Raw genomic sequence first — 15,539 nt, 5'->3', positions numbered from 1 at the left:
ATTATTGAGTGCTATAGAATCTACTTTTTTTTTAAACCATGTCAATTTGATTTTTGAAAGAATAACATTGTAAATCAAGTCGTCGGCAATCAATTACGATATATCAACAATTGAAAAAATCTGCCAAAGTTTCATCACAATCAATTAATTTCACAAGTCTTATTAAAAAAGTTTTCAAGCTTGTGTAAAAAAAAATTTTACTTAAGGTAATGATTAGTTAGTTAGTTGCTCTCGTAAATGTCTATCTCTTTGTTAGGATCTCAAACGACAATTCCGCAACTGTCTGAAATATAATATAAATAGTTAAATAGAGGAATAACCAAACAACATCATAGAAATGCCAATAAGTATAATATTACTAATTGTTCATACGTTTTACACAAGGTAGCATTTAAATGCAACTTTTTGGTTTCGACATCATTTATTTCCTCTGGTTTTCATTGAATTTTAATATTGGTAATATGCCAACAGGCAATTCAAGACTAAAAATAATATCATGTATTTTACTTAAAAAATGGTTCTTCTTAGCTGGAATAAGTCACCATGTTCGCAATATAATAGCATGTAAATTAAAAAAAATTCTTTTACATAGGGTCACTACCGTTTTTTCTATACGTTTTCTTCCATTAAGAAGCCATTGCTATAGACGCATCATGAAAGTCAAGTATCTTTTCCACCATATTTCATAGGCAACGCAAATTAATTGCTGCGTCGCTATTTTGCATCCGCATTTCCTTCGCTATGCATCCACATTTAGATGTGAATAATCAAAAACAGTGTGCCGATTTAATCAGGGCTTTAGAAGAATGTCATAAAAGTTTTGGGAAGTTTTTTGGAGAATGCAACACCATTAAGTATGAGTTAAAGGCTTGCTTGACGAAAGATGTAAGTGATTTGGTAAAATAAACATTTGTTTTGGTTTTAACGAAATTATGAAATAAAGAGAAACGATAAAGCAAGACTGAACAGAGAAAATGCGCGAATGCGTAAGAAAGTAATTGAGGAAAATCGAAAAAAGGAAGAGATTGAAGAGCGAATTCTCACGGACCGTATTTTACAGCAAGAACGAAAGAAATCTCATGCTAATGAAGGTGCAGGTGATAATAACAATTAATTGATAAAATTAGATTAATTCCCGCTTTTTTGTTTAATTACAATATCGTATTAGTATAGTATGGTGTGAAAACCGGCCATCTATCTATTGCTTGTTCCACAGGTTCAGCCTACTATTAGAAATCAGCTTTGTAAACGACTTCTTTTTGCTAGAACTTGTCGTTTTATCGCTCCTTTCGTCTTCTTTACTCGATGCTTGACTTTCACAGATTGCAGATTCGTTGTTCTCATCCGTTTTGTTAAGCTCCATCATACGAACATTGTAACACTCGAGCTGTTTCTGAATTTGATCAACGCTAGCCTTTCCAAAAGATTGGTAAACTCCTAGCCAATGCTTCTTATTTTTTGCTTTACCCAAAGTCTGCACTTTATTGCCCAACTCGAGAAACTTTTCTGACGAATCATAAAAGTAATTAACAATAACATCTACTTGTTCAATCGCCGTTGAGAGGTTATGTTCACTGCCAGAAACCTGACCGACAATTGTTGCATGGGTGATATGATTGTTTGTCACCTTCAAGCTCTCAAGTGCGGGTTCAAGAAGCTTCGCAAAATGATAAAGCTTTTCATTTTGCATCTCTTGTTGAGCGTATTTGAAGTTAAAAATTGTAATTTCATGACTATAATCTCTTTTGCTTATTGATTCTTTAGTGATCTTTCCTTGTTGTACTAGAAAATCGTGGATTGAATCAAGGAGCATCACACATATAGAGGAAAGCAAAACGCTTGTATCTTTACACCACTCTATTTTGATTTTGATGGCTTGCAATTCTTTTGCATCCTCATTCTCATCTTGACCTTGAGTATAGATATTGCAAAGTTTATCTAAACAACTTTGCAGGTTAGTATATTCTCTCTAGTAATTAAAGTTTGCAATGCTTACAGAGATGTGGATTGAATGTTTAGGTAGTTTTTTAAATTCCACCCATCATCTATTCCTTGCATAAACGGTTGTTCCACGTTGCTCATTTTACTGTTATTAATGTGCGTTGTTCTAGTAGGATTCGTCTTGAATAAAAGTTTAAAACAAACCAGGTGTAGTTGTTGTGTCATAACAAATGATATCGGTTTTTTACTAGCTGTTTATTCTTATAGCTCCTAGCAAGTAAACACTCGAATCATTGCGTACACTAATCTACCAAACACAAACAATAACAAAAACCTTGTTATACTATAAGTTTCTTTAAATATCTTAAATAACTTACATTTTTTAAATCAGTTATATGGAATTTTATTGAGAAATTATTTGTTTACTTCAGTCGTTATTAAAGTTCTCATTTTCACATTCTATTCAAGCAATGGACATTTAAATTTTCGACTTTAGCTACAATAAAACTCAAATCAGGTAATCGACTTTGCATACAAACAAACACTAAACTCGTATAAACTTTTAACGATCAAAACAAAACAGACACATTCATTCACTAGTAACTAAATAACACTAAACTTCATTATAATGTATCATAAAAAAAAAGAACCAAAGATATCACACCATTAAAATACCAATTTTTTTTTAAAGTGCCTAAACAAATGTAAAGCTGCTGCGGCACAGTGGACAGCGGCTTGAATTTGAAGATTTGAACCATTTGTATAAACATGATGCGTGGAATTTGTGCCTACATGTTCCACATCGTTTATTTGGCAAAGTACGCTCCACAGACAAGACAGAATAGCAAATAGCACATTCTTCAACGCCTTCAAAGTGCATGGATATATTCTTCTTCAAAACTAGTAACGCATCAGTGATAGAGCCATTTTGCGATGATAAGATACTTTGAGAAGCCAAAATCCATGAGCGCCATTGTCGTTCGTTAACACCGACTCTTTCTATTCCTTCTACTTGAACATTTTGTAGGGGATATACAGAGGGAATTTTGATGGCCATTTCCAGTTTGTGCTCATCAACATTATAGATGAAAGATATCTCTCTGGTGTTTCTGTTAACTTTCACATTAACATCACCAACAGATTGAAAATCTTCGGATTCAATTGATCTCTCCACATCGTCTAAGGAAGCAGAAATCAACAGCGGGGAAACATTGTACCCTGTAAACGATTCAACAGTAGAAGTGAAGGCTCTATTCTTAACTTCAGACCAATAACTTCTAACAGAAGAAGAAAGATGTCTAAGACATTGATAATAGATATGAATTGCAAGACATCGAATACGATCTGTAGCAGAGGAATAATCCATAAGGTTGTAATCAATTTTGGGATACTTATCAACGTTAATTGGCCTGTCATATGATAAATTAAGAATTTCAACTAAAGTATTAAGCAAAGGACGTAATAAATCCATAGCATGAAGTTGGTTAATAATTGACAGCTTTATATTGTAAGTGGTTTCCTCAAAATGATAAAAGATAAGATCCCAAACTAAAAGATACACACGCAACGCATGTTCATATTTCTCCATTTTGCTTACCATTACAAACGGATCTCCAGGAAAATCAATAGCGAGAGATAGAAGTTCTGGGCATAATGAAACATCAGGTTCGTAATCACTTTCAACCATGTAGTAAACAGTAAGTTCCTTAAGCTCATGACTTAATTTTTCGCGTAAAAATTTCATACAAACAGACTCCATTTGCAAATCATTCGAGTTACACAACGATGGAAAAAACTCTTGATATTGAAAACTGCGAACAACCTTCCCTGGACAGTTTTCTAAAAGCTTCACCAAATATTGGTTACACATACGTGCGGTTACCGAGTTTCTCAGGGTAGATTCGTGAGTAAAGAGAAATCGTTTCAACAAAAGATAATTCATGGATTCATTAGACTCAACAATACAATCTTTAATATCAGAGTTCATTTCATAGTTCTTGGATAAAGCATTATAAAGTCGAAGAGCAAATAGTTCAAACGATTTTACTATTGGGGCATCCACTACAGACATCTTCATAGCATATTTAATATAATCGAAAATGCTATTCCAATAAGAACCAGATAACGAAAAAACAGTGGGTAAAAAATAGTACATGAAACGAAGAAAGCAACAAACAGGTAATAGCTCTAAAGATTTAATTCCACTTTCAGAACACCAATTGGTAATATTTTCCAAAAAAAGTCTGCATCTTGTGATAGGAAGAAGGGGCTTCTCAGTAATCTGTTGAGTGGTAGCCGCATTCAAAATCAACAGAGACTTAGAAACTTCATTAGCAGAGTGAAGTTTACCTGTTAGATCGTTTACTGCTTTAAAACGAATTCGTTGAATAATTTCAGAATCTACTTCTAATGGCTTCAATCCTTCTAAAATAGAAGATACGAAAATAGGGGATTTTGAAGAGCTCAAGCCCAGCTTTCCTAAAACAACATCAACGTGTTTCTCATCCATTTCTAACAAATTTGAGACAACAATCAAAAAATCTGTTAACCCTTGAGCGGCAAATATAGAAAAAGAAGTAGTATTCTCTGCAGATGACAAATTTTTAAATCTTTTAAACAATACAGGCATTTTCCCATCTATATCATCAATTAAAAGCTCATTTAATACTGTCAAAGCATCCTTATCGCGCATAAATTTAACCACTTCACCTTTGAAGTAGCATTCAAAAGATTCCACAAATATTCCAGCATCTCGGATGGGAACATCAATTATGCTTTGTATGCCATTTTGTAAATAAATTCGTATTAACAAATAAGCAAACGTAAGGTTAAATAAAGCATCACCGTCGCATCCGGTAGTTTCAACATAATATAAAGTGTATAAGGAGGCATGGAATATATGCACAAATTGAGTACCTACGTCTGTCATATCAACATTTATGGGCTCTGAGGCAACTAAATCTAGAAATCCGAGAATAAAATCTTGGTCAATGAACAACTTGTTAGAGAAAAAAGGAATGCAAGAGGATATTTTTGCATCCCAAAAAGAGGCAGGAAACGTAAAGAAGTTTGAAGGGAGTTTTCCAAACGAATTGAAAACAAGAACACACTTATCAGCAGCTAACTTTTCATTTATAGAACCATTCAAAACCTTATTCAATGACCATTCCTGCACTTCTGAACATAGTTTAAGAGAAAAACCGGAATCTTCTAATGCTTTCTCTTTCAATAGGGAGAAGATACTTTCAAAATGAGCTGCAACATGGCCATCATCTTCTGGTTTACTGAAAAGGATCACAGGAAGCAAAGAATACAAGGATTTATTTTCATCAAATATTGTTGGAAGATGAGCTTTCAGAGAATGCAATGATGCGCACAAAATAATCAAATGATTATCAACCCAATCATTCGTAAGAAAATACTCCAAGGTCGTAAACAAAATATTTTTAATCGTTTCTTCTGGAACAAGGATTTCCTTAGACCCAATGCACGCTCTTATCATATCCCAATCGTTTCCTGGGTTTTGCATAATAGCAAATACTGCTGTATCATAGTATTCTACTAATGTTTTTACCAAGGAAATTTTCCCCCTTAGTTTTCCATCAGCAAACAAAGAGGGAAGACTATTTAAAACCCTAATATTTTCCAGTTCATCAAAGGACACTGTGAATTGATTAGCAACATTTTCCCAAGGCTCAGAGAGATCCGCGTAATCTTTAAGAAGTAAAAGAATATCACGAAGCAAAGTAAAGGCTGGAGATTGAGGCCCAAGCTTTAAAATCGAAGAAGGCAAATCATTCACCAAATATTTTTGAAAAAGTTCCTTAACGGGTTTAATCAATGTAGTATCACTGAATATGTGACAAACAGTTATTAACTGGGATGCCGATAAACATGCAATACGTTCATTTTTGTGGGTAGACAATTTCATTAAAAATGACAAACAAGGTCCCAGAATCGACATGACTTCATTTCCAGTTTGAAAATTTCTATTTTTAAGATATAAAACTGTTTGAACGGTTAAGCTTAAGTTACGTGATAAAGAATCAAATGGGATAGTTTCAATGTCCATAGATTCATCATTAAAGAAACCAAATAACACTTCGTTCCAGAGCGAGGCGAAATCTGAATTTTTATCGAATACACTTTGCAAGCAATGATCGAAATCAGACGTTGAACAGCGTAGAACAAATTCACCTTTAAAATACCTGGTAAATATAGTCCTTAAACGGTCACGGACATGATCCTTAATTTGAGGATCGGAAGAATCGGTATAAACAAATGACAAGAAATTGAGTAAACAGTCATAAACTTCAGTAGATAGGAAACGTTGTTCTTGATTTGCAGTTTCTAAGAATGCATCACACAATTCGTCTACACTTTCAATGGAAGGAACGAGCTGCATAGCGCCTATACTTTTAAACAAATTCAGCAAGGATGTGTAAAACCCAGAATTAGGAAGGCTGATTCGCTTGGTGATCAAATTTGAGAACAACTTTGAAAGAGGACGTTTTGAATCATTTGCAAATTGGTGAACCTCGTTGGGGAAATTAGAAATCATGTTACTAAGAAGCCTAAGCATAGGGACGCAGGTCAAACTAGTTAGTCGTGAAATCATTCGTGAAACACGTTTAAAATATTTCTCTTTATATTGGGTAACAAAAGGTTTATCATACTTCAAGATAATGAGCAATAAATCGCTCAGGCTCACTGTGACACCATCCTGAGGTGAGGAAACCAAAGACCAAAATTCGTCAGACTTGAAAAGTGTAGACAAGTTCTCGTAAAGAGATGACTTAAAGGTTTGCTTATCTATCTTCTTATCTGTCTCTAGATTTTCTAAATCGGCAGTCTGTTTGAAAAGAAAAGAAAGGGTCAGAAGACAGCTAGATTTAACTCTGGTAACTTTCGATTCAGCTTCTTCATTTGAAAAAAAACGCAAATCCGTTAACGATTCTTTGTCTTCATGTAAAAAAACATCAGTGACTATAGGTGCGATAGTAGATCCAAACTTCAGCCAAACATGGGGCCACTTTTCTTCGGAGAGTAAATTTTTAAAAGAGTCTTTTGCTGATACAGAGACTGCACGATCTGAATCAAAAAAACCCATAACCCAAGGTGTGATATAGAATTTGAGCCATGGTGCAAGTTTTTTTTGAAGCGCAGAAGATAGAACAGACATGAAGACAAAGATTTTTAACCGCACATGTCGTTCCACTTCTATAGATAGTCGAGGAAATAAAACTGCCAAAGCATTTAGAAACTGTTCATTGTCAAACTGTGATGGGTCATTCCACTGAATTAAATCTTGTAAAGCTCGACATTTCGTTACGATGTCACGCTTTTGCAAATTCTTCACAATAACAATCATTTCTGCGTCTAAACCAGACAAGTCTGGAGGCTCATATATCGTACTAAAATTTGAGCTGGACTCATCCAACGCAATTTGCAAGGATGAAAACGATCCTGACATCGATTGCATCCCGGGATTTTTACGGCTATAAAGAGATTAGCATTTCGGCACATACATAAAGAAAAAAGAATCGTTGTATTTTTAAACAAACTTCCCCAAAATATGGAAAAGTATGGATTTGTAATAACATAGGTGTTCTGCATATATCCAATGAGAAAGACCCTATTTTGTGTGCAAACCCATTTTGTTACCATCTTCTCACATCTTTACTTACCCGTATAAATCCGTAGATTTTTTTTTCATCTTTTTTTTTAGTTTACAATGCAATGGAATGCAGCGGATCAATTTGGCACAAAGAATGAAAAATTACAAAGGAAATCAGATATCAGTCTGTCCGACGTTATCATAGGTTATTGATAACGTTGTTTTAAGCAATTCATTGTGGTATGCAATGCTTTATAAACTGATACTTTAAAGCTTAACTATTTGTGATGACGGAAAAGGAATTAAGTAGCTTGCTAAACTGTATATCATGTCAGCAATACTACACTACGCTATGATACACTACGTTGCGTATCACTATATGTCACATGTTCTAATTATATATCGTACCATGTATGATACGATATGGAGATTGATCTTAATGATAATCTATTAAGATCAATATTATCTGAATACTATAAATAGAGCTACTGCTGAACCTCGTTCCTCAGTTCAGTTATGAGCTATATTAGTGATAGGTAACATTATAACCCAGTTAATACAATACCTATACTCAGTTGCTACTTATACAACCTGTGTATTGTAATATAATAGATCACAAGGAAAACTCACCGCAGTTCTACGTATCCTTAAATCAGATACCAAACTGCGTAGCTTACATATCAGATTCTTTAATTGCAATCGCAAAACTTATTTAAAGTAACTTATCAAACGGTGTCATCTACAAAATACCTTATCTAATTTAAGGATGCAGTAAAAATACGATGATTTTTATTGCGATCTGTTCAATATTGCGTTAGTTACAGAAAACGTTGGAAACTTGGTTAGTATGATGTGACTATCCAGCAAAATTTAAAGATTTTACGCAAAAGGTTTATAGAACATAATTCACTGGTATCATAGGAATCAATTACAATTTGACAAACTGCAATTCTATAGAAGTCTTCAAACTAAGACATTGAATTATTAAGATATGCAACATGTGTAAGGTTGGCAACTAACGTAAATTATTTAGCATTGTTGCGTTAATGAAGTTTTACAGCAATCTCTAACGAGAATTTAGGTTTTACGCGCACGCCGTATGAAGGAGGTAGTACACTACGAAAAGAAGGACTCCCTTTCTACCGTGTCTTGTCTTGTAAAATTAGTGGAGATGATGCAAGTATAGTGCATAATGAATATTGCTCAAGAGGTTGCTGTTTTACAATATCTTGATATTCAGCAAGAAAATCCTAATGCTCCCAACGAAGAACTCTTCAATCGAACGGCAGAAAGCAGCCTGCTTTTAGAGCCAATTGAACAAGATCAATTAAAGGATCTGGTCGAGGAATGGATGCATGATAGCAATAAATCTGATTCAAAGCTTCTCTCCAACCAAGTTTCTCAAAACGATAATGATGCTCGAAAAAATCTACGAAAAAGGCTGCGGAACGATGTCCTAAAGGATTTGGCTGAAGAGATACAGGGATGTGAAAAAAAACTGGAAAGCTTATATGAAGAGGTTGCAAAGGCAAAGGCAAAAGCTGTGGAGGATCAACTCGCACTTGAAGAAGCTGACAAGGAAGCAAAAAAAGCGAAAACTGAAGCTCCTGTAGAGGCTGCTAATAAATCTCTTCGTTCTAGAAAGAAAACACCAGAGATTGCAGCTCCTGCAAATATCGAACCCGAAGTTGCACCCACAACTAAGACTCCAAAAAAGCGCGCTGCCCTGTCTAATGAAGAAAAGCAGTCTTTGAAAAAGTTCCAAAGTGCAATGCTTCCTATGCTCGACAATATTTCTAATCACAGGTTTGGAGCACCTTTTAGTCATCCTGTAAATCGTAAAGAGGCACCAGATTACGATTCTTTAGTTTATAAACCTCAAGACTTACGAACATTGAAGAATATGATCAAAGAGGGTAACATCACGGAAGTGGATGAATTGTATCGAGAAGTTCTTCGAATCTTTGCTAATTGTAAAATGTACAATGGCAGCGATCCAGCCAACGCCATGTCCATATGGGGAGATGAATGTTTTCGCTACACAGAAGAGCTTTTCGATATTTATCGTCAGGCAAGTACCCGTTCTCAATGAGTGTTTTACATTTTAATTATATTCCTTAACATTTTTTGTTTATGCTTTGGATTCATATCATTTTTTGGCTATAATTTTGACGACTTGGGGGTACATATTTTTTAAATGGTACTATATTTTATTTTTATCAAATTTATGTTTTTTTTTATATCATAACCGTGTATTTATTTCGTATAGATTCAAATCAAGTATGAGATAATTTACAATTTAGTTTTTTGTAACTATATAACAGCTGGTAAAAAGTTTCAACTTCCATACGTTCATATAAAAAAAAAATAAAATCTTCAATAGGTAAAATTAAGCGTTCTTCAATGTTGACTCCATTCTATAGTACTAAGATCGACACCCTCCTGAACCAAATCCCATAACGGGCTCATATTCCTTAAGAAAGAAACTTGTCTACTCACATTTTCAATAGCATAATCAATTTCGGCTTCAGTTGTAAATCGGCCAATACCAAAACGAATAGAACTGTGAGCATTTTCATCACTCTGACCAATTGCACGCAAAACGTAAGACGGTTCTAGAGATGCGGATGTGCAGGCAGAACCAGAAGACAGCGCGATATTTTTCAAACCCATAAGCAACGATTCCCCTTCTACATAATTGAAAGAAATGTTGACACAACCTGGATATCTAGATTTAGGGTCGCCATTCAAAGATGTATATGGGATTGCAAGAAGGCCATCTATTAATCTTTGGGATAGTTTGGAAATATGTGCATAATCATACTTCATTTCTTCTTTGCATATACGGGCCGCAGTACCAAATCCCACTACTTGAGATGGAGCAAGAGTACCACTTCGTAAACCTCGTTCCTGACCTCCACCACTAATAAGCGGCTCTAAACGTACACGAGGACGTCTTCTAACATAAGCGGCTCCAATTCCTTTAGGGCCGTAAATTTTGTGAGCAGAAATAGACATTAAATCAATGTTCATTCGATTGACGTCAATGTCAATTTTTCCATATCCTTGAGCAGCATCTGAGTGAAAGAAAACCTTCTTCTGTCGACAAATTTTGCCAATCTCTTCTAGTGGTTGACAAACACCAATTTCATTATTGACGGCCATTACACTTACACAAACAGTATCAGGACGTATGGCGTCACGTAATTCATCCAAATTAATAAGGCCATTAGTTTGAACAGGTAGAAAAGTAACTTCAAACCCTTCTTCTTGGAGAGCACGTAAGGAATCCAAAACGCATTTGTGCTCAGTTTGAACGGAAACAAGATGCTTTTTCCTACTTTTGTAAAATCGGGCAACACCTTTCAAAATAGCATTATTTGATTCAGTTGCGCCAGATGTAAAAATAATTTCTCTTGGATCAGCATTGATTACAGATGCTATCTCTTGGCGTGCATTTTCAACAGCTTTTTCTGCTTCCCAGCCATAGGCGTGTGTTCGACTATGTGGGTTTCCATAAATTCCAGTGAAGAAGGGAAGCATACTATCTAGTACACGATAGTCGAGAGGAGAGGTAGCTTGAAAATCCATATATATAGGATGCAATCCCGTAACCGTACTAGCAGCGGTTTGTGCTTGATCCAAAGTTACTGTTTTCAAAGAATTTTCCGGTATGGGCTCTTGAACCGCCGTCATGTTTCCTAGCCCGTACATTTGTTCACGAGGTTTATTGCTCATTGAAGGTTTGTCCATACGACTGGAAGTCATAAACGACCTACCGTAAACTCCAAGACTCTGTCTAACATTATTAATATCCTGACTCTCTCGCTTGACAAAAAATAAAGCACTTCGTAGTTCAAGAAGGCATCTTGCTCTAGAAAGCATCAAACTTCCCATTTTGGACATGGTTGTTTCCAAAATAGAGGAAATTTTGCTAATTCTTTATTTATTTCCTAAACAACAAGAAACAAGTCCTTTTTAAAATAATTTGGCAGTTGCTAAGTTCAAATTTTGCGATCTGACTAATAAAAATTTTGGTTGGCGGCGTATCTGAAACCAACCAAAACTAAGCTTCGACCCAATACATGTAGAGCTGCGCAATTATCAGTATGTTATCATTGCATCGTAAACGACGGAGACACTGTTCAATCGAATAAAAACTGTAATAAAGAGCATAGAGACGAGCAAATTAAAATCAAATGTTTGCCTTATATTTACTATGTTTTCACCTCATCTAGATAAAAATAAAAATAAAAATAACGAGACGTTGCGTAGTATACTGTATTTGCGATTCGGCACAATTACAGGAAACGATCAGCATTGCTGCGAAGTATGCTACGTGAATACGGAGAAGGATGGTTAAGGGAATTTGAAAGGGTCAGACATACCAACTACCAGAATTACTTGATGAGCTGGAAAGGGTTTACAAAGGCACTTGCGCGTACGCCGCAGACTCTACGCAGCAAGTTTAATGTTGGAGAGATTACCAAAGATCCTATTTATGAGGATGCTGGAAGACGGTTTAAGTCTTTAGAAACGGAAGCGAAAAAGCTGGCTGAAGACGCCAAAAAGTATACTGATGCTATTAATGGGTTATTGAATCATCAAATTGGATTTGCCGATGCTTGTATTGAAATTTACAAGCCTATTAGTGGGCGTGCTTCGGATCCTGAATCGTATGAGCAAGAAGGCAATGCGGAAGGTATTGAGGCTGCCGAGGCTTACAAGGAAATTGTATACGATCTCCAAAAGAATTTGGCTTCTGAAATGGATGTTATCAACACTCGCATTGTCAATCCAACTGGTGAACTGCTCAAGATTGTTAAGGATGTAGATAAGCTTTTGTTGAAACGCGATCATAAGCAGCTGGATTATGATCGTCATCGTTCATCTTTCAAGAAACTTCAGGAAAAGAAGGATAAAAGCCTTAAAGATGAGAAGAAGCTTTATGAAGCTGAAACCGCCTTTGAACAATCTTCCCAAGAATATGAATATTATAATGAAATGCTGAAGGAGGAGTTACCTAAACTATTTGCATTGGCTCAGAGCTTCATTGCTCCCTTATTCCAAGGATTTTACTATATGCAATTAAATGTCTATTACGTTCTTTATGAAAAGATGAGTCACTGCGAAATTCAGTACTTTGATTTCAATACCGATATTTTGGAATCGTACGAAAGAAGACGCGGCGATGTTAAAGATCGCGCAGAGGCTTTGACGATTACTAAATTTAAGACCGCTAAACCGACGTATAAACGACCGGGTATGGGACCGGGTGGTAAAGATGCAACTGCTTCTTCTTCTTCTTCCTTTTCGTCAAAGCGTGAAGAAGCAGCAGCCGAACCCTCCTCTTCGACAGCTACGGATATTCCACCCCCATACTCAACGCCATCGGTTGCCGGAGCTTCCGATTATTCTACCCCAAGTGCAGGTTATCAAACTGTTCAGACGACCACTACTACAACTGAAGCAGCAGCTGCTCAATACCCTCAAGCGGCCTTTCCTCCCCCTCCAGTTATGCCTCAACCTGCTGCTGCGGCAGTGACCACACCTGTTGCTGCACCGGTAGCAGCAGCTGCAGCCGCAGTTCCCGTACCTCCACCAGCGCCTGCACCTGCTGCGGCTCCCGCCGCAGAGCATGTTGTTGCTTTATATGATTATGCTGCCCAAGCAGCCGGAGATTTATCTTTTCATGCTGGCGATCGTATCGAAGTTGTTTCACGTACTGATAATCAAAATGTAAGTACTTAAACTTAAATTTTCATTTTTTTCTTATTAAACAAGGACTTTACTAATATATATTTTAGGAATGGTGGATTGGCCGACTTAACGGTGCACAAGGTCAATTTCCTGGTAATTATGTTCAGCTTGAATAAAGCGTTTTTAAATTTACCTAGATGTGTCTTAAAATCTCGCTGCCTACTGAAGTCAATATAGAAGCTTGATTATAGGACTTGTTGTTACAGGTTACTGTTTGTGTGCGCGCTTCAACAAGTTTTACACTGCTATTCAATTTCTATCAATTTTGTCGTTCTAACTATGATGCTTAAATTTAGACATGTATTCCATACATCATCATCTCCAGTGATAATTTAACACTGTCTATGTTTGAATACTGGCTTTTTATCAACGTGTTTCCTTACTGACGTGTACTTCAAAGAGTAGCACATTTTTTGAAATGTTTTGAATAACGTAAACTTATATATATTAATTACGTTTAACTGTTTTTATTTTAATTTAACTAGTCTATCAACAAAGCTGTCCTTTCTTATATCTATACTTTAACAGTGCTAGCTAGGATTGAAGCAAAACATGATTCGAACTAGAGCTTTCATTGTGATATTGAATTTTTTGGGATTTGTAGTTTCAACAGTATAACAATCGGAATTGATGTATTCTAGCAGGAAATATACGACATACAGTATTTAGAGTCGTTGCTAAACGAGAATCGTTTAACGAACTTCGTTAACAGACAGTATTCCATGACTTAAGTGAATAGTTAACTACGTAACCTAATGCAGCAACGATACGGTAAATACAATATCGAGTGTTAATGAAATTTGTAATAAAGTAATTTGCATAGCTGATAGTATCATGCAAATCAATCTAGTAAGTGAGTTAGCACCTACCAAAGGAAATTGGATGATGAAAAGTGTTGTTTGAGAATATCAGTTACAGGATATTATGGTACGCCCCATAAATGCTGAAGAGGATGTGACATCCATGTGGGTTAAATTTCATGAAAGCCTAAATCCCATTCGGTCTAGTTTAATAAAACAAGAAGAATGTTATAAAACGGTTGATGGCGACGATAATCCAATTGAAGAAAGAATTAAAGCGTGTGACGCGGGAATTCAAACCTCTGAAGAACAGAAAAAAGAATTGGAGCATACAATGCAATCTCTTGAGATGATTATTAATGTACTCGAAAAAGCCAATGAAAAACCTGTAATTACAAATAGTCCTTTGACGAGAAGTCGTCGAAACCGAGGAACAAGCTTTACAGCAAATACAGTAACCTTTACACCTGGCATGTCTGTAGCTTTCAAGTTACCATACACGAGGCATAACGAGGGAGGTGATTGGATTCAATGTATCATTATTAAAGTGACTGGAGAAGGAGCAAAACAGAGGTGAGTTTTCAAAAGCAAATATTGTCAGTCGCGAGTTCAAATTTACTTCTAAGCTTATATGTTGATAATATTTTTTTACCAGTATATTAACAAAACCATAGATTTGAAGTGCAGGATCCAGAACCGGATGATGACGGTAATGCAGGTCAAATTTATAAAACTACAGCTAATCATCTTATACAAATTCCTGCAAAAGGAACTCCTTTACCCCCAATAAGCCCAAAAACAAATGTTTTAGCTCGATATCCTGAAACTACTACGTTTTATCGGGCAGAAGTCATTCGCACTCTGCCTGATGGATCATGTAAACTTCGATTTGAAGGAGAAGAGGAAGTTGGGAAAGAAACAGTGGTAGAGCGTCATTTGGTGTTAGAGTACAATGGTTAAAACTGGAACGTTTTACTCAGATTTTTTAGGAGGTATTAGTTAAAGGTTATTTTTATTCACTTCGATATTAGGTTCACAGCATTTAAAAAAATTGATGACATTATCTGTAATATGCATAACTCAGATTTAACATTTTTTTTATTCATTGTGATGTTGAGTTGTTCCTTATATTTTATATATTAATGGCGTTAACGCATGTTAATAACTTAAGCCAAGACAAGGGCTCATTCAAAGTACTTGCTTCTATCGTGTTGCACATCTAACATTGCTAATGTACGCCAAATCTGCTTGCTTCCTTGACATTTTGCAAGGAATCTAATTTTAAAAAATAGTAGTAACATGACAGTCTAGAAAAAATTTCAAACACCTATAGAGGAAACTGAATACTAAAACTAAGTTCATTTAACGAGTATCTCCTATTAAATTATTCATAAAAATAAACAAAATAGAAAAATTGTATA

General features: G+C 35.6%; 7 protein-coding genes and 11 long non-coding RNA genes across 18 annotated transcripts, besides 1 other annotated feature; 12 read left to right on the top strand and 6 right to left on the bottom strand.

Annotated features, from left to right (window-relative positions):
• Window positions 1-54: 54 nt before the first annotated feature.
• On the top strand, window positions 55-359 carry SPOM_SPNCRNA.107. Its single transcript, NR_149915.1, has one exon. It is a non-coding gene; the product is annotated as a non-coding RNA (long non-coding RNA).
• Window positions 333-2,082, bottom strand: SPOM_SPBC21D10.08C (uncharacterized protein; the record flags this gene model as incomplete). Its single annotated transcript, NM_001021913.3, has 2 exons — window positions 333-1,946; window positions 1,997-2,082. 2 exons carry the CDS (start codon window positions 2,080-2,082, stop codon window positions 1,199-1,201), a joined length of 834 nt encoding a protein of 277 aa, NP_596005.1. The 3' UTR covers window positions 333-1,198.
• Window positions 742-2,188, top strand: cmc1 (cytochrome c oxidase assembly protein Cmc1; the record flags this gene model as incomplete). The annotated part of the gene is made up of 2 exons (NM_001021914.3): window positions 742-885; window positions 944-2,188. The coding sequence occupies 2 exons, from the start codon at window positions 742-744 to the stop codon at window positions 1,112-1,114; spliced, it is 315 nt and encodes a 104-aa protein (NP_596006.1). The 3' UTR covers window positions 1,115-2,188.
• Window positions 2,189-2,388: 200 nt separating this feature from the next.
• On the top strand, window positions 2,389-3,097 carry SPOM_SPNCRNA.572. Its single transcript, NR_150943.1, has one exon. It is a non-coding gene; the product is annotated as a non-coding RNA (long non-coding RNA).
• Window positions 2,502-7,702, bottom strand: rkr1 (ubiquitin-protein ligase E3). Its single transcript, NM_001021912.3, has 2 exons — window positions 7,629-7,702; window positions 2,502-7,439 (listed from the first exon to the last, which is right to left on the bottom strand). The coding sequence occupies exons 1-2, from the start codon at window positions 7,655-7,657 to the stop codon at window positions 2,636-2,638; spliced, it is 4,833 nt and encodes a 1,610-aa protein (NP_596004.1). The 5' UTR covers window positions 7,658-7,702; the 3' UTR covers window positions 2,502-2,635.
• SPOM_SPNCRNA.5655 lies at window positions 6,917-7,224 on the top strand. Its single transcript, NR_195007.1, has one exon. It is a non-coding gene; the product is annotated as a non-coding RNA (long non-coding RNA).
• On the top strand, window positions 7,663-8,224 carry SPOM_SPNCRNA.5654. The gene has a single exon (NR_195006.1). It is a non-coding gene; the product is annotated as a non-coding RNA (long non-coding RNA).
• Window positions 7,888-8,253: an LONG TERMINAL REPEAT.
• Window positions 8,254-8,328: 75 nt separating this feature from the next.
• On the top strand, window positions 8,329-8,550 carry SPOM_SPNCRNA.5653. The gene has a single exon (NR_195005.1). It is a non-coding gene; the product is annotated as a non-coding RNA (long non-coding RNA).
• A 45-nt stretch (window positions 8,551-8,595) lies between these two features.
• On the bottom strand, window positions 8,596-9,113 carry SPOM_SPNCRNA.5652. Its single transcript, NR_195004.1, has one exon. It is a non-coding gene; the product is annotated as a non-coding RNA (long non-coding RNA).
• On the top strand, window positions 8,700-9,809 carry bdc1 (bromodomain-containing protein 1). Its single transcript, NM_001021911.3, has one exon. The coding sequence runs from the start codon at window positions 8,751-8,753 to the stop codon at window positions 9,648-9,650; it is 900 nt and encodes a 299-aa protein (NP_596003.1). The 5' UTR covers window positions 8,700-8,750; the 3' UTR covers window positions 9,651-9,809.
• On the bottom strand, window positions 9,307-9,664 carry SPOM_SPNCRNA.5651. Its single transcript, NR_195003.1, has one exon. It is a non-coding gene; the product is annotated as a non-coding RNA (long non-coding RNA).
• Window positions 9,695-11,464, bottom strand: nfs1 (cysteine desulfurase Nfs1; the record flags this gene model as incomplete). The annotated part of the gene is made up of 1 exon (NM_001021910.3): window positions 9,695-11,464. The coding sequence occupies one exon, from the start codon at window positions 11,462-11,464 to the stop codon at window positions 9,959-9,961; it is 1,506 nt and encodes a 501-aa protein (NP_596002.2). The 3' UTR covers window positions 9,695-9,958.
• On the top strand, window positions 9,963-10,304 carry SPOM_SPNCRNA.5650. The gene has a single exon (NR_195002.1). It is a non-coding gene; the product is annotated as a non-coding RNA (long non-coding RNA).
• Window positions 10,476-10,858, top strand: SPOM_SPNCRNA.5649. Its single transcript, NR_195001.1, has one exon. It is a non-coding gene; the product is annotated as a non-coding RNA (long non-coding RNA).
• On the top strand, window positions 11,114-11,425 carry SPOM_SPNCRNA.5648. The gene has a single exon (NR_195000.1). It is a non-coding gene; the product is annotated as a non-coding RNA (long non-coding RNA).
• Window positions 11,465-11,947: 483 nt separating the features above from the next.
• On the top strand, window positions 11,948-13,961 carry hob1 (BAR adaptor protein Hob1). Its single transcript, NM_001021909.3, has 2 exons — window positions 11,948-13,297; window positions 13,366-13,961. The coding sequence occupies exons 1-2, from the start codon at window positions 11,966-11,968 to the stop codon at window positions 13,432-13,434; spliced, it is 1,401 nt and encodes a 466-aa protein (NP_596001.1). The 5' UTR covers window positions 11,948-11,965; the 3' UTR covers window positions 13,435-13,961.
• On the bottom strand, window positions 13,775-15,532 carry SPOM_SPNCRNA.5647. Its single transcript, NR_194999.1, has one exon. It is a non-coding gene; the product is annotated as a non-coding RNA (long non-coding RNA).
• On the top strand, window positions 14,179-15,486 carry sgf29 (SAGA complex subunit Sgf29). The gene is made up of 2 exons (NM_001021908.3): window positions 14,179-14,691; window positions 14,793-15,486. The coding sequence occupies exons 1-2, from the start codon at window positions 14,243-14,245 to the stop codon at window positions 15,076-15,078; spliced, it is 735 nt and encodes a 244-aa protein (NP_596000.2). The 5' UTR covers window positions 14,179-14,242; the 3' UTR covers window positions 15,079-15,486.
• Window positions 15,533-15,539: the final 7 nt, after the last annotated feature.

This window comes from Schizosaccharomyces pombe (genome assembly GCF_000002945.2).
Source record: "Schizosaccharomyces pombe strain 972h- genome assembly, chromosome: II".
NCBI classification, from domain to species: Eukaryota; Fungi; Ascomycota; class Schizosaccharomycetes; order Schizosaccharomycetales; family Schizosaccharomycetaceae; genus Schizosaccharomyces; species Schizosaccharomyces pombe.
Note: the sequence above shows the minus strand (reverse complement) of the source record. Positions and strands in the feature narration are given on the sequence as shown.

What these genes read in the sequence shown, in the direction of transcription:
- rkr1 (NM_001021912.3), bottom strand. Translation starts at nt 7,657, where the DNA reads ATGAAAAAAAAATCTACGGATTTATACGG. An exon ending in AAATCTACGGATTTATACGG is followed by an intron (nt 7,440 to 7,628) that starts GTAAGTAAAGAT and finishes ATCTCTTTATAG; the next exon opens with CCGTAAAAATCCCGGGATGC.
- sgf29 (NM_001021908.3), top strand. Translation starts at nt 14,243, where the DNA reads ATGGTACGCCCCATAAATGCTGAAGAGGATGTGACATCCATGTGGGTT. An exon ending in GGAGAAGGAGCAAAACAGAG is followed by an intron (nt 14,692 to 14,792) that starts GTGAGTTTTCAA and finishes ACAAAACCATAG; the next exon opens with ATTTGAAGTGCAGGATCCAG.
- hob1 (NM_001021909.3), top strand. Translation starts at nt 11,966, where the DNA reads ATGAGCTGGAAAGGGTTTACAAAGGCACTTGCGCGTACGCCGCAGACT. An exon ending in CACGTACTGATAATCAAAAT is followed by an intron (nt 13,298 to 13,365) that starts GTAAGTACTTAA and finishes TATATATTTTAG; the next exon opens with GAATGGTGGATTGGCCGACT.
- bdc1 (NM_001021911.3), top strand. Translation starts at nt 8,751, where the DNA reads ATGAATATTGCTCAAGAGGTTGCTGTTTTACAATATCTTGATATTCAG.